The sequence below is a fragment of the Ursus americanus genome, chromosome 32 (genome assembly GCF_024610735.1).
Source record: "Ursus americanus isolate L20-20 chromosome 32, mUrsAme1.1.p, whole genome shotgun sequence".
NCBI classification, from domain to species: Eukaryota; Metazoa; Chordata; class Mammalia; order Carnivora; family Ursidae; genus Ursus; species Ursus americanus.
Window position 1 is genome coordinate 15,266,448 of NC_142158.1, and position 25,076 is coordinate 15,291,523.

Below are 25,076 nucleotides of genomic sequence, written 5' to 3' on the forward strand. Positions count from 1 at the left end.
CTACTGGGTATTTACCCCAAAGATACAAATGTAGTGATCTGAAGGGGCACCTGCATCCCAACGTTCATAGCAGCAATATCCACAACAGCCAAACTATGGAAAGAGCCAGATGTCTATTGACAGATGAATGAATAAAGAAGATGTGGTATATATATGTATATATAAACACACACACACACACACACACACACACACACACACACACAATGGAATATTATGCAGCCATCAAAAATTGAAATCTTGCCATTTGCAACAATGTGGATGGAACTAGAGGGTATTATGCTAAGTGAAATAAGTTAATCAGAGAAAGACAATTATCGTGTGATCTCACTGATATGTGGAATTTGAGAAACAGGCAGAGGGTCATAGGGAAAGAGAGGAAAAAAATGAAACAAGATGAAACCAGAGAGGGGGACAAACCATAAGAGACTCTTAATCTCAGGAAATAAACTGAGGGTTGCTGGAGTGGAGGGGGGTAGGAGGGATAGGGTGGATGGGTGATGGACACTGGGGAGGGTATGTGTTGTGGTGAGCACTGTGTATTGTGTAAGACTGATGAATCACAGACCTGTATCCTTGAAACAAAGAACACATTGTATGTTAAAAAAAACAAACAAAAAAAGCCCAGTCTGAGAATCTCTGACTTCTAATTGGAGTGTTTAGACCACTTACTTAAAATAAGTCATAATTAACAAAAGAATAAACTGTATGTATTTCAAGTGTATAATCTGATGAGTTTTGACATGTGTATACCTGCAAAGCCATCACCACAATCAAGAAAATGGGCATTTTCATCATTCCCAAAATTTCCCCGAGCTCCATTGTAATCCCTCCCACCCCCTCCTCTTTGGAGGACACCACTGATTGGCTTCCTGTCACTGTAGTTTGCATTTTTAGAATTTTGTGTAAATGGAAACACCGTGTGTATTCTGTTCTGTCTGGCTTCTTTTACGCATAGAGATGGTTTTGAAATTCATTCGTGTTGTTTTTGTTTCAATTTTTTTGGTTCCTTTTTGTTTCTGTGTAGTATTCCATGTGTGGGTATACCACAGTGGTTTTATTCATTCACACAGATGAGCATTTGGGTTGTTTCTAGCTTTTGGCTATTCCAAATAGAGCTGCTATGAACATTCTTCTTCAAGTCTTTGAGTGGACATACGTTTTTAAATCTCTTGAGTAAATACCTAGGAGAGGAATTCCTAGGTTGTATGGTAGGCATAGATTTAATATTTTAAGGAACTGCCCGTCTATTTTCCAAAGCATTTGTATCATAGCTCCCCTGTCCATCGAGTTGCCTTTTTTAATTTTAGTGACTCTTTTTGGTGTGTTTATAGTTCATTTACTTATTGCCCATTCAGATGTCTTCTTTTGTGAGGTTTCTGTTCACATTTTTCGCCCATTTAGAAAAATGTCATTGTTTCCTCATTCTGATAAATATTCTTGGCTGATGTATGCAGTGCAATATTTTCTCCTGGTTTGTGGGTTGTGGGTTAAGTCTATGATCCATTTCATTTTTGTGTAGGCTGTAAGGTAAGTACTCATTTTTTTCCATGGAGAGTTCTAGTTGTTCCAGCACCATTTTTTCAAAAGACTCCTATCCCCACTGAAGTGCCTTGACACTTTTCTTGAAAATCAATTCATACTTATAGATGTGGGCAAAATAATACAAGGTATGTTCAAATACCTTACCTATAAATCTCAGTAGGCTACCTGTGTGAAAGAGTAGGCTAAGCATTAAAAATAATTTATGTGGTTATGAATCTCTAATTTTCATCAAAAAAAGTTTTCTTTTAACAGTTTTTTATGTCTATTCCAAAATGAATTAAGTCATTCTCTTTGATTCTAAAACGTCATGAATGGCAACATTCATATTATGATAGCAGAAATCATTCTACCTATCACTTAAATGTACAGGCTTTCTGGTGAAGCTAAGCCTTGTTCCAAATATTTGGGTTTGGCAATGTTCACAGACCCCAGAATTTTCTTCAAATGTAAATACACTCCGAAGTGATACAAAGTGAAAAAATAAATAACTCTCAATTTTCCTAAAAAATCCAGATCTATAGTATTGATACGATAACCATAATTTAACTTTCTCTATTGGGAGTGCCCAAATACGCCAACGCGCAATTCTGTGACAAAGACAAGAACAGGGAAAAGAAAACCCCGTGCCTGTGGAAATTGAGATCGAAAAATTTAATGATTTAAAAATAGCCTTTACATACAAGATGGGGAAGAGAGTAATACAGATTGAAATTTTGGTTTTGAAAACGTGAAATGTCACCCCTTAGCTTAAAACAAGTCTGTCATCTCCTAAGAAACACACATTGTACAATGGACTCTATAGGGACACCTTTCAGCTCCTGCCGAGTTGGTTTTCAGCAATCTCCTTTCTTCTCACATGCTTTCTTGTCATAAAATGGTACAACTTTTAATCATCTCTTGACAGCACAGAGCTTGGAGAACTACAATAATGGTTGTTTCGAAAAGCAGCTTCTGGGATGTTTTGCTGATTTTTTCTCACACTTAGATCACACATTCTTCTCTCTTAAATCCTTTCCTTTTCCAATGATTTGGTTGTTTAAAACAAGTAAGCTTAATTAAGTCAAGGCATATATGGCAAATAAAAACCTTTTCAAATAGGCTAGACTAGAACCATTAAATAAGAGCTGGACGGAAAGCCTACAGATGACATGCTTCCTGACTTGTTAATATATGAATACATTTACCCACTAGGTAGGAAGTATTTCATTTGTTTCAAGATCAATCTGATGGCTCGTGGGTGTGTCTGTGCTGTGCCAACACCAGCAGGTATAATGGGACAGACTATGGAATGGGCTCTGTGATGAGCTGTAAGACGGTGGTGGGCTGTTTACACAGGGTCATGGGCCAGACAGATTGTAAAGACTGGATGGGCTGAGTGTCGGGTCAGCAGCTGCATGTTTTAAGGAGGGTGTAAGATCAAGCAATGAATTTCCTTAGAGTAAGATGTGGCCTGGTGGCTCTAACCTTTAAGTGACCCAGGAACGGGCCTGTTTTCCTCAGGTAATGGAGGTAGTAGCCCCTAAGTGAATGTTGAGAGTCAGAACGGCCTCTACTTACAACTGGCAGATGGAACCATCCCTTCTTTTTGTGGACAGTCATAGTCTGACATGTCTTTATGAATTCCTGCTGCAAATAATATGGTTTTTGCAAATCTAAAAACACCCTTTGGAAAACCTCACGGCCAAGTCACTCATAAACGCAGATGATCAAAAGCCCTGGGGAAAACATTTGCTTTCCTTTATTGTGATGTCCTCTCTGTGTTGAAACAACCAGCCCTAGCTGGGGATATGGCCTCTGCCTACTTCTAAAATACCGGTGCTTGGATTAACGTGTACCTCCTGGAACTTCTTTTATAAAAGGGCTTTTTCAATGACAAGTGAGGCATTTTGCCACAATGGGCCCAAGACGGTCAATTCTGAAAGGGGTTTCCAAACAAGAACAAGTCATGCCATGCCTGGTTATTGGGAGGTGAACACTTACACGTATACTGTGCTTCCCAGACTTGGAAGTGACAGGCTCAGAATAATTGCTAGTATATGTAGAGCAATATTATAACTAGCTGGTATGTTTTCTTAGGGAAAAAAAAGGGAAAAAATGCAGCATTACGACGTGCTTACTAAGGTGCTTCTTCATTCATGTTTTCTGATGGAATGTATCGGACAAACATCTACAAACGAACATTACACAGGCATACACATAAGAACCACACAAGAAAAAAAAAATTCCCCCTCTAGCTCCCTGAATTTCTGAATGTTGTCTAACCCACAAAATGTTAAAATAGTTCATTTTCATATAAAATTATCTACAAAAATAGATAACATTTACAAAAACCAGATAGCATTTCCAGTTTTCCTTGGTAGCGCACTCAGTCCCTCTTTCCCTCCTTCTCCTCTCAGAAGGTGGCCATCTCCAGCAAAGAGCGCTTGAAGAGCTGGGCGTTCCTGGACAGGTCTGTCACTTGGTGCACCATCTCCTGCAGGGCCGTGGTGCTGGGATAATGGAGGGCCGCCATCTTGGTCGCCATCACGATCGTCTTGAGCTGCTCGCAGAGCTGGTTGCTCGAGTTCATCACTTTGTTGCGAATGTCCTGGGCGGCAACCTGCCTTGTCAGCGTGTCCCCAATGAACACCAGTTTGTGTGCGCTCAGGATGACAAACTTGCTGTGGGCCACGAAGATGCGCGGGGGCTGCGCCGAGCTGACGCAGCTGAAGAGGGCGTCGATGGCGTTGAGGAGGGAGATGTAATGGGTCTCGCACTGGTCGTAGTAGAAGCAGAGCAGCTGCCGATCCTGAGCACCCACGCTGCTGTTTGTGGTCGGGAGGCTCTGAGAAGGCTTCCACTTGGAGATGTCGTTCTCCACCGGCTTGGTGATTTCTTGTTCCAACAACTGGAACTGACTTAGCTGCAAGGGAGAGAAAAGCAGACCTCGTGAAGGGGAAGGCAGTGTGCAGTCCTGGAACTGAACCAGGGCTCGGAGTTCAAGGACAGGGGTTTCAATCCCTCGTAAGTGGCAAGTGCTCATTAGATGGGAGGCTTTGCTTTCCTAAACTGTAAAACGTAGAGTTTGAAAAAGAGGATCGAGAAGAAATCCCCTAGCTCAGGCCCCTGTGGTTGGGTATCCGTCTCTTCTGCGCTAAGGCGGGAAGGCAGCTAGCTTTTCTACTCAGCTCTGTTACCTGCACCTTTATGAGACTTCCATGAGTTAACATTTACAAAGTGCTTAGAATGGTGTTTGGCGTATTTCCACCTCTATGTAAATGTTTATTGAACGTTGAGTGGTGGGGAGGGAAAATCAAATGGAGGGATCTCTTTATCAAGTAAATCACTGACAGTTGGCTCCTTCTCTGGGAAAGTCTTGACTCTGTCCCTTCCAGACTCTTCGATAAATGACCATCCATGACCCCTTTCTGTTTCTCCGACTCTTTCAGTCAAGATTTGTAAATGTTATTATGCAGTACTACGGGAGAGTAACGCCTATAAATACATGTGCAGTGTGGAAAAGAGCTTCTCTAAGGGAATCTGAACGCTAATTGTTCATCAGAGCACTTAGCTACCCAGAGCTGTTGAAAGAAAAGAACCTTGCACACAGTCAGACTCAATGAGTGTTAGCTTTCTTCCTTCCTTACAGTTCCCTGCTGGTGTATTATTTAAACTGCAGTTATAATAATCTTATGCTATTCCACCAAATCTCAGGAGAGACCCTTCTTTTGCAGGTAAGGACTACATGTGATCTGAGCCTAGGACTCCATGATCTTCTGCTCCAAGAGAGAGCTCAGTCAGAGTAGGGATTAAACTCATCCAGCGTCTCCCCTAAGAAATGACAGTGAGTTTTCCTTTTCAACAGAATCTGCTTTAGAAATCACTATGGTTTCAACAAGTTCCCTAAAGCCTTGCAGTCCTACTTGGCCAAATGCCAAAGCAGACATAAACAGATACAGGGTGATGTTTGAAGATATTTCGCTTATGCTTTTGCAGATACGTTCATAAATATATCATCTTATTAGATGGAGAGGTGGGGGGATTTTCTCATTTTATATAGAAGTAACTGAAGTTCAGGGAGGTTAAATGACTTGCCTAAGGTCACAGGGTTGGCTGGTCAGAAAGCAAGGATTAGGACTCTGGTTTCCTATGGCGCCTGGGTGACTCAGTCGGTTAAGCAACTGACTCTTGATTCCAGCTCAGGTCATGATCTCAGGGTTGTGAGATGGAGCCCCTCATTGGGTTCCGCACTCAGTGCGGAGTCTGCTTGAGATTCTCTCTCTCCTCTCCCTCTGCCCCTCCCCCACCCCACTCACTCTTGTGCTCTCTCTCTAAAAATAATAATAATAATAATAATATAAAATATCTTAAAAAAGAAAAAAGGAACTCTGGTTTCCTGAGTGCAGTGTGACAGTTCATGTCTCTACATGTCATTTCATTTCAACTTAAAAGGCATGTAAGTCCTCAATCCATTACTCTTTTATTTTTACGCCCTGTACCAGCAATACTTGCCATTATCAGCCCCACTCATGCCCAACTCTTGAGTGAACCTGCCTTGCCCAAATCCCTTGTTTGAGGGCTTGGTTGTATTCTGAACACATTTGATCCTGCCCTCATTCTCTCAGATTGGACCAAGAATAGCCAAGCCATAGGCTTGTGTTGTAGGAGAGAGACAGAGAGAGGTGGCCCAATCGGACTCTTTTTTTTTTTTTTTTTAAGGAATTTGATGAACCACAGTGAGGAGCTATCCCCGCTGTGGATGCTGAGATGAAAAGTCTACTTTAAAAAGGACTTTGAGTGGCCATTTATGGGTTCTGTAAAGTTCAATGGGAGCCAAATGAGTAGATAAGCAGAGGAAACTGTCAGACAATAGAGGAGAAGGAAGCAGATTTAGAGAAAAGGAAGTACAAGAAGGAGAGAGAATTCAGTCCTAGCTCTCATCGGACTTGGCTGTATCTGCATTTTCTCTTCCTGCACTCCCCTCCCATGGCCTCACTGTAAAACCTGTTTGCTTGGGCTAGCTTGAGTGGGACTTGCTTCTTGAGACCAACAACCTTAACCCAAAGAGTCCTAATATGTTAGACATACAGAAGTAACCTGGAAAAATGGCTGTTTAGAGATAATCCAGGTACACCAGCTGGATTGCTAAAGTTATAAACTTTCTCTTTGTTCTTATCCCCTATTATAAGCCTTGGAGCTTATTATTATGATTATTTTTAAAGATTTATTTATTTGAGAGAGAGAGTGGGGGTGGGGAAGGGACAGTGGGAGAGGGAGAAAGAGGGAGAAAGAGAGAGAAAGAGGGAGAAAGCGAGAGAAGCACTCCCCACTGAGTGGGGAGCCAGACGGACTTGGGGCCCGATCCCACGACCCTGAGATCATGACCTGAGCTGAAATCAAGGGTCGGACACTCAACTGACTGAGCCACCCAGGTGCCCCAGAGCTTATTATTTTTTTTAAAAGATTCATTTATTCGAGAGAGAGAGAGCATGCAGGGAGGAGCAGAGGGAGAGAGAATCCCAAACAGATTCCGCACTGAACACAGAGCCACAGAGCCAACATGGGGCTGGATCTCACAACCCTGAGATCATGACCTGAGCCAAAACCAAGAGTCAGACGCTTGACCCACTGAGCCACTCAGGCACCCCAAGCCTTGCAGCTTATTTATGCCCAAGTGTGCTGGAAGGACCAAAATCGTGATCTTCTGAAGGACTACCTTCCTTACGAAGCAGGAAATCTGCAGTACTAGGTCGGCTCTGTCCTGGTTGACCTTACCTGATGGTGCTCCAGCTGCATCTTGTTCTGTTTGATGATATTTTCTTTTTCCAGCAGCTCTTTCTGTTGCCTCTCAAACTCCTCCTTCCCCTATTATTTTTCAACATAAAGAAAACATTACATCACCCCTGTGATTCACTTGTGCTAACACTTTCACTGACAAATGTGTAAATACCCTTTAGTTTTCTATTGCTTCGGCCCTCTTTGGCCCTCTTAGGCCCTATGAATGCCAGATGGGGATGGTGCGACCCCTGCCAGACATCCAGAGTTCCCGTGTAGGGCAGGGCTGAAAACTAAAATCCGTTTCCACGTGGGGTGCCACGATCTCCGCTCCACTTTACCATTTTGGGAGATCCACGCTCCCCTTCAAACCTCCTTATGCAGTCCTCTTTCTGAGGGTTCTTCTCTAACAGATTAAATGCAAACCCGTAAACCCAATGCAGGTCTAAATGGGGTCCACTCTGCACTCCTGGTCTCTGAATCATCTACAACTCTACACCAAATTAGTATTTCCTAATATGCAGAGCTGAACAACCCGCTAGGGGAATGGTGAATGCCCCTTTCTACTCTCTCCTGCGCCTTTCCTTAGCAGTGGGGGGTGGGGGTAGGGAGACAGGGCCCAGCTCTCTCCCTTCCCCAGTCTCCTATATGCTCAGGAACTGTAGTTAGTTCAACAATTCTCAGGACGATCGATCCCTCTCAGTCAAATGAAAGGAATGGCCGAAGAAGATGGCACACCAAATTCTAAATAACGGATCTTGGTCAAATGTTTGAATTCCGCAAAGTGAAAGGGATCCCAGGTCAACATGGTGGAATTTCCACTTGTAGGAGGCAGACTGTGCCTGCCCAATTTCCCGTGTGCTGGTGACATTCTAGGTCAGCTGACAAAGGCGCAGTGTTCCTCAAGGTAAGCCTGAGGTGGGGTGAAGTTTTTCTGTAAGTAATTAACCACACAAACACGCACATTATAGAGCCGAAGGGGCCTGAGAATTTCTCTAATCTAGAGTTTTCTTTTTTTTTTTCCTTAAGAGTGCCTCCCTCCTTTTTCAAATATGCACAACTCTATCATAAAATGCAAACAGAGGTGGGGCTGGTGTGATAATCTGTGGGCCCACGTTCCTACTTGGGGGTCCCTTCCGGCTTGCCCGAGGAGTATCAATGAATCACTCCAACCCCACGCTCCATTCACTTTGCAAATGAGGAAATGACAGCCCAGGGAGGTTCAATATATCCATCACACAGTTAGTGTCAGGGAAAGGTCTAGAACCGAGGACTCAGCACTCTCAGGACAGCATCCTTCCTACTGTACAATGTCGCCTCCGCACGTGAACTACGAATTCTGCTCGCGAACCATTAGCCATGCTCTCGCCGCTGGCAGTCCAGCCTAACAGCCGCTGCGCATCACTCCCAGGCTCCCTGAATGTGAACATCGGCGCTTACGAGCCTGGTTTCCTTACCTGTAGGTGGACGTAGTCATAGTCATCCATCCAGCTCCTTTCAGAGCCATCGCTGCTGCTACAGTCAGGAGGCTGGTCCTTGCCCAGGCTCGGCGGCAGTGGCTTGTTGAGGGCTGGGGCCTTGTGGTCCCCAGGATGCAGCAGGTGCATCTGGGACGCAGCGTGTGGGTACTCCGTGGAGTTCATGATGTTCTCGGACCCACTCTTCGCGTGTGAGCTGCCAGGGCCCGGTCTGAAGAGGGCCTCTGCGTTGGTGTTGATGGTTGTGGTGAGCTGCTTGGCATCATCGGGCACCGTCTTTGCCACCATCACGAACCGGTCCAGGTCATCACACTTGTTTTGGGGCTTGTTGGCGGCCAGAATATTCAGGGACCAGCTGCACTCATTTAAGTCGTGGCTGGTCTGGCTCAGAATCTGGTGGGAGTCTTCCACTCTTTGGAGCTCCCGCTTCATTTTGTTGTGAAGGAGGAGTTCGGGGAGGCAGGAGGCGTTTGCTACAGCCCCCTTGGCGAAATGGAGGTAGTCCCTCACGAACAGCTCCACCTTGTCCACGGAGGAGCGGATCTCGTTGATGTGTCGTTCCATGTATCCGTAACACCGCCAGTCCGTGGTCACCAGCGCCATGAGGCTGGAGACGCCCACCTCCAGGCTCTGCTGGAGTCGGTGGAGTCTCTCGATGGCTGTGTCCGGATCCAGCAGGAGCCTTTTGTCCTGAGACGGGGAGGCCGACAAGGAAGATTCCTTGGAGGTGGTGGAAGAAGTGGACATATTGCTCCGGGTGCTGCCCGTGCTGGAGAAAGATAACCGGTTGATACCATCGACCACGTCCTGAGAGCCTTTGGCATCTGGGGTGTTGTGCAGGGGGACGTCGTAAACGCCGTCTCTTTCTTCGGGGTTTGCTTTCTCACTGGTTTCCGCCGGCGGCTCCAGAAACTGAACCCCTCGGGGGATGTCGTATGCATCGTTCTGGGGGCCCAGGGACTGTCCCAGCTGTGAGGGAGGGTGGTTCAGCGAGACGCTCTGGTGTCTCCGTGTCGCCAGGTCAGCGGCTCCCGGAGCATCACAGTTATATTTTATGTGAAGGTCCTTCCCCATCGGCTTGGTGCTGGTTGGGGGGATGTCATACACACCCTCGGGTCTGACGTCCGGCCTTCCAGCTTGTCTCACTGGAGGGGGGAAATCATACTCTTTTTCCCTAAGCCCTGCCTCATCCCGGCAAGCAGAGGGTGGAATGGCATACACCTGAAAAATAAGTAGAAAAGGGGCTACTATGCATTTGGCTGGCTCATGCGCACACGCAGAAACTGAGAAGGACCTTAAAACGAGGCTAGAATTCTCACCGCTCATCACTGGCTCCTGGCTTTTTACCTTCCCCCCACTTCTGGCCCGTGTTTCCCAAGGCTCTGCTCTGCTCTGTTCTCACTTCCCTCATCTTGGACAGGAGCACCCTTCCCATGGCCTCAGTGCTGCTTGTGTGTGGACCCCTCCTGGCTGAGTTGCCCTCCCGGGGTCCCAGTCCTGCGTTTCTGACCACCTCCTGGGTTTCCTTCCTCAGCTGATCCAGGCGGGGAGGCAGACTGCGCATTCCCACATGGGAGGAGACGAGGCGTTGGAAGAGTGGAGGTCTCTCCCTGGATCTGTCAGCTGTGAGATGCTGAGTACGTCGCTTCAATGTTCTAACACACCGTTCCCTTCTCTGGACAATAAGGGGAGCTGTACTTCCTGTGCGGGCCGTACCCCAGCGGACGAGAGAGTGCATCAAATGCAGCAACCCCTGTCTACGGACTGAGGACGCTGTAACACTGCCCAGAGATAGGAGGATGTTCACTGCTTGCCAAACTGAATTATTTTACCTTCCTACTGGCTCTCCTTCTCGACTACCTCATTTTTAGTAGAATCCTCTAAATGTGGAATCCTTAGACTTACCTTTGAGATTTTTTTCCTTTCGTTTTTAAAGTAATCTCTATGCCTGATGGGCTCGAACTCACGACCCCGAGATCGCGAGTTGAATGCTCCCTGACTGAGCCAGCCAGGCACCCCTGGAATCCTTAGACTTATCATTAGCCGTTGTCTTTCCTTCCTCCCATCCACTCTCTCATAAAGACTAGTTTTCTGCCTTTGGTTTGCCCTTCTTGTTTTACCCCAATAAACACACACGCGCACACACACACATAGACACACACGCAGACACACGCACACGCACCCCTTTGGTGCGGCTCTGTGGTAGCTCTCTTACCCCTTTAGTAGGAGGGATGTCATAGACGCTCTGAGGTTTTATCTCTCCCACGGGAACCGAAAACACAGGGCCTTTCACTGATGACGGAGGGATATCGTACACCTGAAGACGAACACTTGCGTTACCCAGAACGGAAATGGCATATACTTGTCATTTCTGACACTACGAAGCCTTTCACTGTGGATTTGTCTGCTCTTTGCTCTATGTCATAAGGGGTTGGTAGAGTTTTTCTTTTTAGATTTCATATTCTTTGACTTTGATTGAATATAAAAATGACCTTCCGTGAAATACCTACACCGTTTGGACTTTATTTGTTTATTTTTAAAGATTTTATTTATTTGTTTGAGGAAGAGAGATTGAGTGACGGAGAGAGCTTGGGGGCAGAGGGAGAGGGAGAGGGAGAAGCAGGCTCCCTGACAGACAACATGGGGCTCCATCCCAGGACCCTGGGATCATGACCTGAGCCGAAGCCAGTCGCTTCACTGCTGAGCCACCCAGGCGCCCCACTGTCTGTGTTTTAAACTGTAGTTTAAATTTTACATTTCCTGAACGAAAATGATAAGTGACAAAAGCTTTGTCAGATAAAGGACTAGGATTTCCTGATTAAGCAAATCCAGAAAACATAATTTAAATAGCATTGTTGAAAATGGCTTCTGGATAGATAGCTTCAAGTGAAACGTGCATAACTGGTGAACTTCCCTTGGCTCTTTAGCCCTGAAGGAATGTCACCCTGAAGCCCTCCCCTCCCCCCGGCTGGGCTGGTACATACCCCTTGAGTGGCGTGGGAAGGAGGGATGTCGTAGATGTCCTTTTGGTATCTGGACGGGTACTCGTACACGTAGCCCTGGCCTGTCCTCACGGGGGTTATCACCTGTGGGCAGGAAGACACAGACGTGTAAAAGTCCAAGCCCCAGTCCTGAGTGACTCTCTTAGCCTCCTAACCAGGCACTCCTCCGTCACCTCTCCCCCATAAAAAGAAAGAAAGAGAAACAAGGAAGGGAAGAGAGAAAAGGAAGGAGACAAGGAGACATCAGGTCAGAACACTTTTAAATCCTCTCTTGGATCCCAATAAAGAACAAATCCCTGAAATAGCTCCATCCCTCTTCCTCCTGATGACAAAACCATCTCAAAGTTGGTCCAAGTCTCAATTCCCAGGATGCACCTTAAGGAAGAACCATTTTTAAATTATGAAATTTTAAATTATGATCCTAGATCATCCCTTTGAAGCAGCAAAACCACAGCACAATGAAAAAAAACCCACATTTTTTTTTTAAAGGCTCTGAAACTATTTGTAAAGTGAATAATGCAAATAGAGAGTTGAGCTACTTAAAATTCCTCTCATGCCTTCTCTTCATGTGACATTATTATGATTATAACTAAAATTCCATAGGTCACTAGAGTACTTTTATGAAGCCAATAGCTCAAGCAGTGCTGGCTCTCAGAAGCCTCCAGGAGCTTTCAATCTAACCCTTGAAACAGATGACAGACGAGTCGGGAACCACCCGGAACAGAGTTCAGGTCTCTAATCATTTTCTTGTTTCCACTGGGGAAGCAGACTTCCCAGACAGTACCTACGTCCAAGGGATGTGGGAAGTCAAACACACCGTCACAACTCTGGCATCTAGAACCAATGCCAATGAAAGGAACCTCACCCAGTAGGCTCGGATTTTCCCATCTACCGTCCTTCACCGTGTCCCGAAGCACGGGCAGAGAAATTACTTGAACTGAAACTCATTTGGAAACGTATTTAATCCTCCAAGGGCTTCTAAATGACCAGGGTCTTGTGTCTGCCTAACCCCTGCCTCCCAAATGACTAATAGCAACCCCCCCCTTAGTATTGCCCATGTTTTTTTTTGTTGTTGTTGTTTGTTTGTCTGTTTTTTTTTTTTTTTTTTGGAGAAAGGGCATTGTAAATTAGGAAGAGTTGGCTCTTCCTTAAGAAACTGTCATCTTTTATCCTTTCCCTAATGTGAAAATTCTGGCGTCAGGCTGCCTACAAAACTATGTGAAAAATGCTCGCGTTCGGCTTATATTGAAGTGGGTGGAACTCCGCCAAAAGCACCAGTGCCCTTCTCCCCGGGAAGCTCTGAAACGCTGAAATCCCTGATGCCTGCAGCTCATTACTTCTTGCAGTGGAGGTAAAGGAGATTAGTATTGCGGTCACCATCCCATCAAATCTCTCCACTGCCTTGGGTTTAAAAAAAGGAATCTATGGCTTTCAAGTTTGTTGGCATGGAGCATACAGAACCATTTACAGAGTGGACACTGTATTGTGCCTAGCAAATCTTCCTTTTAAAAGCAGCGTGCCCTTTGCTCAAGAAAAACGCACTCTGTTGCTAGTGCCCTTATATGATTTTTTTTTTTCACTCACTATTGTCCAGGAGAGAAGTGAAGTATCCTCTCTGAGTGTATCTCATCAGCCCCTCTATTTATAGCTCTCTATTTTGGCTTTATAATAAAACCTGTGCACAACACAGCTTTTGTTCAGTCTGAAAGTTTCTAAGAGTGGATTCTGTCCAAGGCTGCCAAGTTAGTAATAACGCTAATGGAAAACCAAGGCTGGTTATGCTGAAGGCCAGCTGAGTGGTTCCATCTTTAGTTTAAAGATGGGGAAGGGGTGGGGGGCTGGGAGATAGAGGGGGTGGTGCCGGTATCTGAAAATAGTCCTTGGTGAGATGTAAACACATGGCAAGACCTCAGAAAGGCGGGGTCCTAGACAAAGCTTTTCCTCGTCTTTGCGGATGCCCCTGGCAGGGAGCATTAGAGCTTCCCGGTATTTAACTTCTCACTTCCTGACAAATGTCACAAAACCTCAACTTGCTCTCTCTTTCTCATTTGGAGGATGCCTGTGGTCATCTGGTTTTTAAAAACTTTGCATTCCAAGCCAGTAATTTTCCTTGTTTATGCATTAAAAGAAACAGATGGTGAAAACCACAAGGGGGGAAGAAACCAACAAAATAAAATCCCCCCCGATTCGATCGCAGCATTCCCGATGGTACCGTCCAATTCACGCCGGTCCACAAATAGCATTTAAAAGGGACCAGCGTTTTGCATCTGGTCAGACACAGCCAGGGTAGACAGAGACCCACTCTGTAACGTCTGAGGGAAGAGGAGCTGGAAGTGTTCTCCTTTTGGACATTCTCCTCCTCGACCCGTTGCTTGGGTGACTTTCATGCCAATTGTGTGTTCTCTCCTCGGAGGAAAGTGCTGACTGTTCTGTACCTTACAAAGTATCCAGTTCTGTGGTCATAAGACCTTTTCTTCCTGCTTGACCCAGTACACAAAAACCTTTCTACTGTCCCAGAATTACTGAACCTCAGCTTAGGAGGAACAACAAGGTCGAGCCAAGGGAATGTAAATTTCAGAAGCCTTCTCTCCTGGGCATTTGCAGGGCAAGGCGTTGATGGCAGTGCTACACAGAAGGCATTTCAAACCTAATTTTCTCAATGACACGAAGTCAGGTTTTTCATTTCCTTTTTTTCCTCCGTTGGTTTTTCTTTTGTGCTCTCCTTTTATTCTGTGTATTTATTTATAGTTACAAGGGCTTAGCTTTAGGAACTACCAAACTGACCTCTTAGTTCATTAGAGTTGATGGAAACGGGGCTAGAAACGGGGATTCCTGGGGCTCTCGGACCGAGGGCTACTGCAGCCCCTTTCCTGATGACCCTGACAGAGGATTTGCATTTTCCAAATACGGATGATCGGCCCCATGAGGAATCTGACTGGTCCTCAGATGTTAGGATACTATTCTTCTTAACTAACTGAAGAGTCTGAAGGTGGACACTTCGAGAAGAGAGGAGAGGAAGGGCAGATGTAGACATTTAGGAAAGGAATAGTCCATTTAATAAATGTCCCAGGCAGGGTGGCGTCCAAAGTCCAGAGAGTGGGGTTATTGCTCTGATTATGTGCTTGCCTAAAAGCAAGCAAACACACATAGGGCCCCCGACCCCACACTCTGACGTGTTTGAGTCACACCATTTTCAGCATCAGAGCCCGGCCACCACGAGCTGCTTTTAGAGATGATTTAAATACCTCCAGTGTCTCATAATTTTGAGAGCCGTGCATGCTGAAATTTTACAGAAGAGGAGCTCGTGTTTAGGGTGGCAGTGGGGGGCCAGGGGAGCCCGGCAAACAGCATGTATGAGTCAGTGAGCTGGAAGAGAGGCCCGTGGGCCAGGCCACTCACCCCTCCCCAGCCCTTGGCCTGGGCTTGCACCTGTAGCCCAGCAAAGGCCTGATGCTTAGATGCCTGTGGGGCCCAGCAGATGAGATGCAGGGAGAGACGAGCTGGGATTTTGTGCTGGGAAGACAGAACTCACAACCTCCTGAAGGAAAGCAGCCACTCCTCAGCTCCAGCCAGCTGCCGTCCTGAGAAAATGGGCCCCGTGTTGCTAAGTCTCTCAAATTTTCGGGAGAAGCCAGAAATCTGGATTTTTTAATGTGAAATCTGATTTCCAGAATCGGCTCAAATATTTCAAACAGCATCCTGGCCAAACCAAGCATGTCTCTGGCCCTCAGGGGGGCCCATCTTGTGTTCATCTATGTATTTCTGCCCTCCTCTCTCAATACCTTGAAAACTTCTGAGGGCAGGGCCCAAAAAGCTCTTTAGCAATTCCATTCCTTGGCAAGACGGAGGAACTCCACCATTTTATACCGATGTCCTGTGCGCCCCACCTCTGTGCCTTCACTCGTGCTGTGTCTTTGTCCAAGATACTCTTCTTCCCGTCTTCATGATTCACATTTTATTCAGCTTTCAAGGCCAGGCTGAGTGTCTCTCTCCCATGGGGCCTTTCCAGACAGATAGAATACCTTTCTCCTTGGAACGCCCCAAGCACGTTATGCGTACATCTCTAAGGGAACTTATCACTTGTGGTCCGTTTCAGTGCCTCCCATGTCTACTCAAGGCATGGTGGAGATAGAGGCCGTTTCTCCTCCATTTGTGGATCCACAGCAGGGCCTAGCACAGTGCCCTGACTGTAGTAGGCTTGGATAAATGCATTGACTGGGTATATTAATGAGCTAAAGGAAGACTCGAGGCTTTTCTCAAGCAAGATGGTGTGGAACTGGACAGGACAGGAGACAGGGTCTGCCTGTGTAGGATGAGGTTGGTTTCCAGGTGAGTCAGCTCTTGGATGAGTGGGACCCATGGGAGAAGGAGCGGAACGGGCTCTTCTCAGCCACGGATGGGAAGGTCGGGCAAGTGAGGAAGCCAACAAAGCAGAGTGAATTTTCGATAAAATCAAGACATCAGAAACCACGGAAGCACGATCACCTGCACCACTGTTTGGTGCAAACCACCATGGAGGCCAAGACGGGCTGCTAGATGGTTTCCTTTTCCCCAGTCTAGAGGCTGCGTGTGACATGAACATCTGTGTTCTTTTCAGCCCCAAGCTAGAAACATATGGGGGAGTTTTGCAAAAAGAAAGCAAAACAAACTCTGCAGTTTACGTTAATATCAGAAGGAAAACACAATGGAAAGGAACGGATGTTGTGTATCACAGGCCATGGCCACACTCGGTCTTTAACTCATGGAAAGGATTCGGTCTGATGAGGGGAGTGATTGAGAACATAAGCCGGACTCAGGCAGAGCCGACTCTACCACATGGGAGAATGTGACCAAGGCATCTGTCCATTCTAAGCCCGTTTCCTCCTGCGTAGAATGAGACTATTAGTGTATTAAGTGAGATCAAGGACATAAAGCAGCCGGCATCGGGTAAGCCCCTTAAGCCTTAGTTATTTCTATTACAATTCTCTTATAATTGCTGGGTTATACGGCTTTTTACTTTTCAACTTAAGTTGTGGACCTGGTAATTCAGATCAACCATCCTACTGAAGACAGCTTTTAGAAAATGAGGAAAAGATATTAAAAATCTTCTTCACAGCATTAAAGCATTAAAAGATAGTAAAAAATGATCAGGTCCAAATTTGGGAGCAGAGAAAGAATTCACAGAGGTCAGCCCACACTTCAACGCTGCTTTTTTCCTGGGGGACATTTGTTGATGTGAGACAGGTGTCCGAGAGGCCACACTGTGTGTTTTTGCAATGTCTTTGGGTGCAGGGGAATATTGGACTCTAGGGCTCCCCAAGGTTGTGACCCTCATAACCACCCCCCCTTTGGGCTGGGATCCTAAGGGCTACATGTAAAAGTGAGAAGCTGCTGGAAGGAAAGCCACCCTTGCATGGCTGAAACCAGGTTTTCACTCATCAGGGTCAGAAAGAACATCTCAAAACCTGAAATTAGATTTATGTGTGGCTGGGAGGCTGGCACAAGCAAATAAAATCCTCTCTGGAAATAGAGAACATCTTTATGGGCCTTAAATTATTTCTTACAAATATTTAAAAATACAATGTCCACCCTACAAAGATACCCAGGAATACAGGAGACAAGACAGCAGAAAAAGACAACAGCCAATTTTTGCTCTCTTCCCAATATGTGGAGGACGTGGTCTGTGTCTTAGTGACCACAGATCTCGAGGCTGTTTGCTTTCAAAATGTTGTGTGATTAAACCATGGGAGCAAACAAAATTTAATCATGAGATATGAGTCAAATAGAAAGAAATTAATCTTTACCAATGCATACAGTGTTCCCGTGAGGTCTATGAGGTGATGGGAATTTCACATCAAAGCAGTAAGTGACAAGAGACTTTGGTTCTTGATGGCCATCAGTAGATTTACTTGGGTTACTATTTTACTCTGGTCTTATCAGTATTGCCATTGTCACAGTTATCACTCTAACAGCCCAAGACACTCCAGTGGAAAACCCCAGGAGAAAAACGTGCTTTATGAGGCATAGAAATAAACCTATTTACCCAAGAAAAAGATGGCAATGTCCCAAACCCAGGACTCTCGATTGGATTTCTCTTCAGACAAGGCCTTTTCAGTGGAAATCACAAGCTGGGTTTGTCAAGAGGATCTCCATACCCAACTGGAATGTCTAGAAACAACATACTTTCAAGACAACTCCTGCTTACATAGTATCCCTGGGGCCAAGGTCTCAGCAAGTCTCCGTGGGCATCCACTTCACCTCCTCAGAGCAGAGCTCGCTGGCGGGTGCCTGGGAGTGGGGCCTAGCTGCTGTGAAGGCCCTGAGGTTAGGAAGACTTCTCAGCCGGCATGCCTCCGGTTCAGTGGCACGCTGTGGGAAGCGGGAGGGGAGCCAGCTGTGCCAATCAGGCAGGCAGACCCTCCCCACCCCTCGAATCCTTTGAAAGCCAATTAATAGGGTCTCAGGTCCCGCCATGTTCTGCCATCCTTCCTTCTGACATCAGCCCTACCACTCGCTACTTATGGCAACTTTTCATCTCTCTCCTCCAACACTCACGCCTGTTTTGATTCCTTCCCTCCTGCCATGCTACCAGCAACGTAAAGAACAAAAAACAGTAAAAAGGAAGCGGAAAAATCCTACTGTTTGACAGAAAGAACTGGGTGGAATGGATAAGAGGCAGAGATGGGGTGGGGAGGGGGGAGCAGAGGTCAACTGTTCTAGGGTAAGCTTATCATTATTATTGCTCATACTTCTACATTTGATAGATGCCTGCGTCAATGATTACAAAAATCACAAAAATAGAATTTTTAATAATTTTAACAGAATTTTTAAAAATAAGAAGAAATCCCACTTGGAAGGGTAGGGAGGGGTCTTTGTAGCTGTTTGGATTTCTGTGCCCCATGATTTAATTCTCTGGGTCTAAGTCTCTACATTGCAAAGGAACATCAGAAACAGCCAGAATGACACAATCCTTTCTTCTGATATCCAGATAATGCCTCGATAAATGACCACCGGAGTTTACCCATCAGTCTAGCAGAGCAGGAACGTGTGTACCGGGCTCCTGGCGTTCTGCCCCAGGGCCTCGTCAAGGCCTAGGCAGCCCAGGTGGCGCTCGGGAAGTATAATGAGTAATTGATGAGGAGTTAAAAAGTGCCACTGTGCCGTAATAATTACAGTACAGATTTATAACTCCGCCATTAACAGTACCTAAGATTGTCTGAATTCAAAAGTAGGCCTCACTGATTAGCAGTCGGCCATTTGCATTTTTCTTGGCATCTGCAGAAAGTAAAATTAGATTGCTTCCTGTCTATCTCTAATCTCCCCTAACCCCCTGTTTTATTTATACTATCTCTGGGTTTCATGCATTAACAAGAGTATTTAGATTTCTCAAACCGCCCACTGGAAAGGACTTATTTCACATAAATGCCCTTAAAAAGCATTCACAGAGCCACCACGGTATTTATTAGATCTTATAATAACCTCTTTGTCTTAAAGCCCATGAACTGTGTGACCCTTTCCCTTTAAAGAAAGCCCTTAGGGAGAGAAACATCACCAGTATCACTGCCTGCCCGTTAGAACTTGGATCCAGTTTTCAGAAATGGCAAAGTTATAGAGGTTCGTCTGTTTAAAATCCAGGATTACTAGTTTCTTTTCTATGACCAGAGGAGAAGCCACATGTGGCCTCCGCTGGATTTATTAATTCTCTATAAATTCTCTCTGCCCAGCTTGGGCGTAGCAGTGAGCTCATTTATTATTCGCATAGCAACAATATAATGAAAACCGAATCTGGCCCGAAAAATACACCCTCGCGGGCCAAGTGCGTGGCTCACCCTTCCTAATGCTTCTCTTGAGCTCATCGAGGTTTCTCCCCCTCTGTTGTTGGGCAGTGATTTACTTTCCTTCAAAGACATTCTGCTGTCTGATTTTTAGGCTAGAACTCAGCTTTTGCTCGCCACATCTCAATCGTGGCCAGTCTCTCCCTCTCTCTCTTTTTTTTTCCGAAGGAGGAAAAAGTCAGAACCGAAGGCTCAGAAGTGGAACGGGGTCACTTTCATTCGACACAGCATTCGGGAGGCAAACCACTCCATGGAAACAGTGCCCCGATTGTCAGGCCTCTAGCACGCCTCCCCTGCTGCTTTCAGGAAGCTCTTTGTGCAGCAAGTGCTAAAGCAATATTTAGCTATGGAGTGACCGAGCGCCAAAGAGCAGCTCGAGGGTTTAACGTGAAAGAGCATGGCGGGGAATGACGTCTGGGCTCCCGCAGCGGTGGAGGTCTTTCTCCGGACAGAGCTGAATGTGCCCCGTGACGGAGCTGGGTACAGCGAAGTCACTTTTTATATCCCGTGGGCCGAAATGTTCCTGGAGAATCATAAAAGGCACCAGCGCTTTGGTTCTTTGGATGTCCAAATAAATTCAACAGGACACCAAGCACGACGTCTAGATTTTGAAAGGGAGTTTAGAGAGATGCCCACAAACTGCCTGAAAGGGGATGTGATGATGGAAAGGGAGCAAGGCATGCGCATTTCTGGACCCAGATGCCTGGAGCGCTCGGCTCCTCCCACGCCGGAGACCCCTCCCGGCTTCACTGGGGGACAGGACGCAGTGGCTGATGGGACAGACCCATCACGTGGCACAACGTGGAGCTGCGGCAGGGCTGTTGGCGTCGAGAGACACGTGACCTGCCAAGGGTCTCTGCCATATCCGAGAGGACTGGAGGAAAATGGACCAAAAAGTAACAAGTTCTAGGAGGAAACACACTCTTAGCTTTTGGTACCAAAGCAGGGAAGAGAGTTGTGCAGAAGCCACTCCCTAGAAACTGTTGTCACGTACAGGGATGGGCCTGCGGGAGCTTTGAGTCTCCGTGGCTCAGCATACCCCCCACCCCCTTGTTCCTCCTGCTCCTTGCCTTCTACTGCCACAGCTCCATCCTCTAGAGGCGACTGCCGTTTCTAGATGGGAAGGCGGACGGCATCCTAAAGGACGAGTAAGAAGGTCTGCCAAAACTTACAGGGTCAAGTTGAAAATTTATATCAATGCCTGAGTGTCTTTTTTCTTTTTTCTTCTTTAAAAATCTTGAGGTCCAGCAGTTTTACTAAACTTTTCAGGTAACTCTGGGAAAGAGTCAGATAAGGATATCTGGATCATAAAATTTTAGCAAAGACCATTAGAGATAATTCAACCCTACTCCCCATTTCACAGTTGAAGGAACTGAAGTTCAGAGAGGTTATTCAGCTGGTTTATGACAGAGAAGTAATAAGAACCTGGTTGGCTGCGTCTGGCAGTCCACCCCTACTTTTCTCAATGTCCGGTTGCTTACATTAGCAAGACAGATTAGAAATTTACTAGAAATTTACTACTTTCCTAGTTTCACAGACAAACTCACTTTCTTGTTTGAGAGGTAAAACTTGAATTCTGGGTATCTTAAATTTTGGGCGTACCCCTTTCCCTGGCAAGCGCATTCTGGGAGATTGAACTAGACAGTAGTCTCTCCTCATCCATGATGGATATGTTCCAAGACCCCCAGGGGATGCCTGAAACCGTGATTAGTACCAAACCTTATGCATATATTATGTTCTTTTCCCTATATATACATACCTATGATAAAGTTTAATTTATCAATTCAACACAGAGATGAACAACAATAATAAAATAGAACAATTATAATGATATACCATATATGAACATGGTCTCTCTCAAAATATCTTACTGTACTGTACGCACCCTTCTTATGACGACACAAGACAATAAAATGCCTATGTGATGAGGTGAAGTGAGATGAGTGATGTAGGCATTGACTGTATGTCAGAAAGGGGATCATTTGCTTCTGGACCCTGGTTGACCATAGGTAACTGAAATCATGAGAACAAAACTGTGGATAAGGGGGAACAACCGTGTCTGGTTAAATAAAGTTATCCATCTGGGCCAATTGGAAGTCATTTGAAAAATGGTGCTTCCAATGGTAGCCAACGCAGCAATGGTCTCAGTGATACCACGGTCTTTACATCACCTTAATCATCTGCTCGGGACTTCTGGATCAGCCTGCCAGGAAACGGACCACTGCAGCCGGGTGGTGGGAATTTCCACCTTCCTCAGCTCACACTCCATCAGCATAGAGGCTACTCTCCAGCTCTGGAGTGGGAGCCTTCTGAAGTGACTTTAATTCTTTCTGGCCAAGGTGATGCTGTTTAGCACCCAGGATTTTGATGAGCTGGAATTGCTAATGAAATGTCTTAAACATGCCCTCTTATTTTAGGGCTTGGCAACATCAACCATTAGCCAGGATGTAAAAATCATTAGCTTCAGATTCAGACAGACATGAGTTCAAATATCAAGGCCACCTCTTACCGGAGGTATGTCCTTCAGCAAGTGAACTCCCCTCTCAGACCTCAGATCCCTCCCCCATAAAGAGAGGAGGGTAAGGAACACCTTATGAAGCTGTTGAGAAGATCAGATGAGATTATGGATGTAAAGTCCCCAACATGGAGTCAGGGCCCCAGGGCACTTTCGGGTTACCCCCTGCTTTCGTCCTACACCTATCCTGAAAAATGAGTAACTTCATAGCGTGCTAAGGGCTATACAGTCAATTGGTGGTAAATTTGAAAATAAATGACTGTTATGAAAAATAACTGGTTTAAGCATGGCCTGACTTAAGAAAATCCAAGAAAAATTACTCAAATAAATCAGATGTGATTATAGCATTGCTGAAGATTCTTTGCTTCAAAAATTGACCTACTCTGGAGTCCCCTTAAAGAGAGGATCCCTCGGCACTCTTCAGATGTTCCCGAGTTACACAGAACTTTGAGAGAAGACACACTGTTCTAAGTGAGTCATGCTGTGACTCTGTAGCCAGGAGCAGCATACCTCTCTAGCAGTGTACCTTGACAACTGGGTGTATGGCACTATTGAGAACCAAGCGCACTTCTGATGGGATCTCGCTGTACATTTTCCACAATGTACTCAAATAAGCCTGCTTTTAAAGATGCATTCCACCAGTATGAAGTCTGAGTTTTGTCATCAAAGCAAATAAATAAATGCATTCTTTTTTCTCCCTCACAAATACAGCATTATCCACCCAGCCAGACATCATACCACACACAGTATCTGACCCATTCACTCTGATAAGCATAGTCACTTAGCATGAAATCATTGAAAAAGGAAGGAAGATTACCTCTGTTTGCTCTGGTGTGGGTTTACAAAAAGTTACTGATGCACTCTTAGAAATACGCACTATCTCTGAGCTTTATGACAAATTGCAACTGAGTTAGAAGGCCTTGGCATTGACCAAACAAAAAAGACCTTTGTACATTTTTAGGGAGGTGTTCCAGTTTGCTCATTCCCCTGGCGTGGGTGGCTCAGCTGGGAGGAGAGACTTCTTGTTTTCAAAGTGAGCTCATAAAGTCCTGCCCCAAAGTGCTCAAGGACCTCCAATTCTGTGTAAGATGTAGAATTCATCTTGACTCTTGAGGGTAAAGAATTTAGATGGAAGTTCACTTCTCCACACAGCCCCAAAAGTCATGTATTGAGGGGGAAAAGAATTTAAATTCAGATTATCTTTATAGAGAGTTGCACAATTCTGAAACATGGTCCTACTACATGGAGTTTATAAGTGAAGAAGCCAGAGGTATTCTGTGGCCTGTCAAACTCGAATTCTCCCTGCTGTTTTCAAGGGGTGTGTAATGTGTGTGTGTGTATAGGAAGAGAACAAAGGAAAGTGAGGTGTAGTCAGGGTTTATCTTCTCGGGGCACTTTCATTTCCTCTAAATCTATTTTTACTTGTTGGTAGACAAATCATACTGCTAAGATATAGCAGTTAGCTGGCTGGTAAGTCAGTGTTGCTCCAGGCGACCAGATTTCACAACGCTTCAAATCCCAATAAGGGAAGTCCTCTGTTCCCTAACCAATGGCTTTGGGTGAGGGTGTGTGTGTGTGTGTGTGTGTGTGTGTGTGCGTGTGCACATGCGTGTGCGTGTGTGTATGTGTAATTCCTGATGACTCAGTGTCTAAGAAGGTACAAATATTATAGCGAATCTATTTCTGGTTCTTATGTTACCTTTCAGGAACGGGACTGGCAGACCTGGCAAAAATCTTTTAATCATTTCCTGCCAACATTTGGCTGTGTCCCATTTCGGAAGGTAGGACACGGTCTTTAAAGATGATGTCATGGGGTCTGGATAAATCTAAAGTTTTCTGAGTGCCACCCCTGCCATAGTACTGGCCCAGCCCAGCCCATCACACCCTTGTAATAGCCATTGCAGCTTCAATGAACCCATGAGCTTCCCTTGAGATTAAGTGAAGAGTCCGACATATTTTGGGGACCAAAGAGGAGGGAGTAAATGGCTGGGATGCAGACAGGAAGCTTCACAGAGGAGATGAACATTGACATATGGGCTTGAAAGTATGAATAAGAGTTTACCGATGGAATGGAGAAGAAAAGTCATTCTAGGTAAATCACAGAATATGCAAAGCTCTGCTCCCCAGCAAAAATAGTGCTGTTCTCCTCTTTAGGTGACCTCGGAGGAGTCAACTGATCTTGTCTACATTGGGCAAAATGCATAAAAGTTAGGCTCTCGGGCACCTGGGTGGCTCAGTGGGTTAAAGATACAACTCTTGATTTCAGCTCAGGTCATGATCTCAGGTTCATGAGATCGAGCCCCACGCTGGGCTCTGCACTCAGTGGGGAGACTGCTGGAGATTCTCTCTCTCCCTCAGCCCCTTCCCCTGCTCGTGCTCTCTCTCTCTCAAATAAATAAATAGATCTTTAAAAATAAATAAATAAATAAAAGGTAGGCTCTCAGACATGCTGAACTTTACATCAATCATGCTTTGAATGCTCACTTGTTGTGCAGAGATAGTTATGATTACAGAAAAGAGGTGGTGGCATTCCCCAACGCCTTTCTTAGGGGAAAACTACCGTGTAGAATGTGACATACGTTGTAAGAGACTGTAATAAGCTGGATGATAAGATTTAAACAGTGTGTGATAATCCGATGGGTGATAAGATCAGAACCACTTTTCAGTTTACTTAAAGGTCAACTCAAATTAGATGCTTCGTTTCTTACTTCTGCCCCATTCCTTCATTCGTTGGCTGTGTTCATGTGCTGACACTGCTGTGAGCATGGCCTATAGCAGGAAATGCCATACGTGGAAATGCCAGATGTGAACGACAGCCGTGGCCCCTGCCTACCTGAATGGAGCTTATAATTTAGCTCAAAACTGATCTTCAGAAGGATGCAAAACAAACCTGGTTCCATCAGTGACGATACAAGTGACATGTCCAAAAAATAATCAGAGAAACACATATTCTCCGTGTGGATCAAGG

The 25,076-nt window shown here is 45.5% G+C and overlaps 1 protein-coding gene across 3 annotated transcripts in view; it reads right to left on the bottom strand.

The window, feature by feature from the left end:
• Window positions 1–2,181: 2,181 nt before the first annotated feature.
• NEDD9 (neural precursor cell expressed, developmentally down-regulated 9) overlaps window positions 2,182–25,076 on the bottom strand; it is a 182,160-nt gene continuing 159,265 nt past the window's right edge. For all 3 annotated transcript variants that reach the window (XM_045811680.2, XM_087857985.1, XM_045811679.2), the window contains 5 exons: window positions 11,762–11,863; window positions 10,993–11,094; window positions 8,757–9,998; window positions 7,300–7,389; window positions 2,182–4,447 (listed from right to left, as the gene is read on the bottom strand). In XM_045811680.2, the coding sequence (XP_045667636.1) occupies window positions 3,938–4,447; window positions 7,300–7,389; window positions 8,757–9,998; window positions 10,993–11,094; window positions 11,762–11,863 (2,046 nt within the window). In that variant the 3' untranslated portion in view covers window positions 2,182–3,937. The remainder of the gene's footprint in view (window positions 4,448–7,299; window positions 7,390–8,756; window positions 9,999–10,992; window positions 11,095–11,761; window positions 11,864–25,076) is intronic.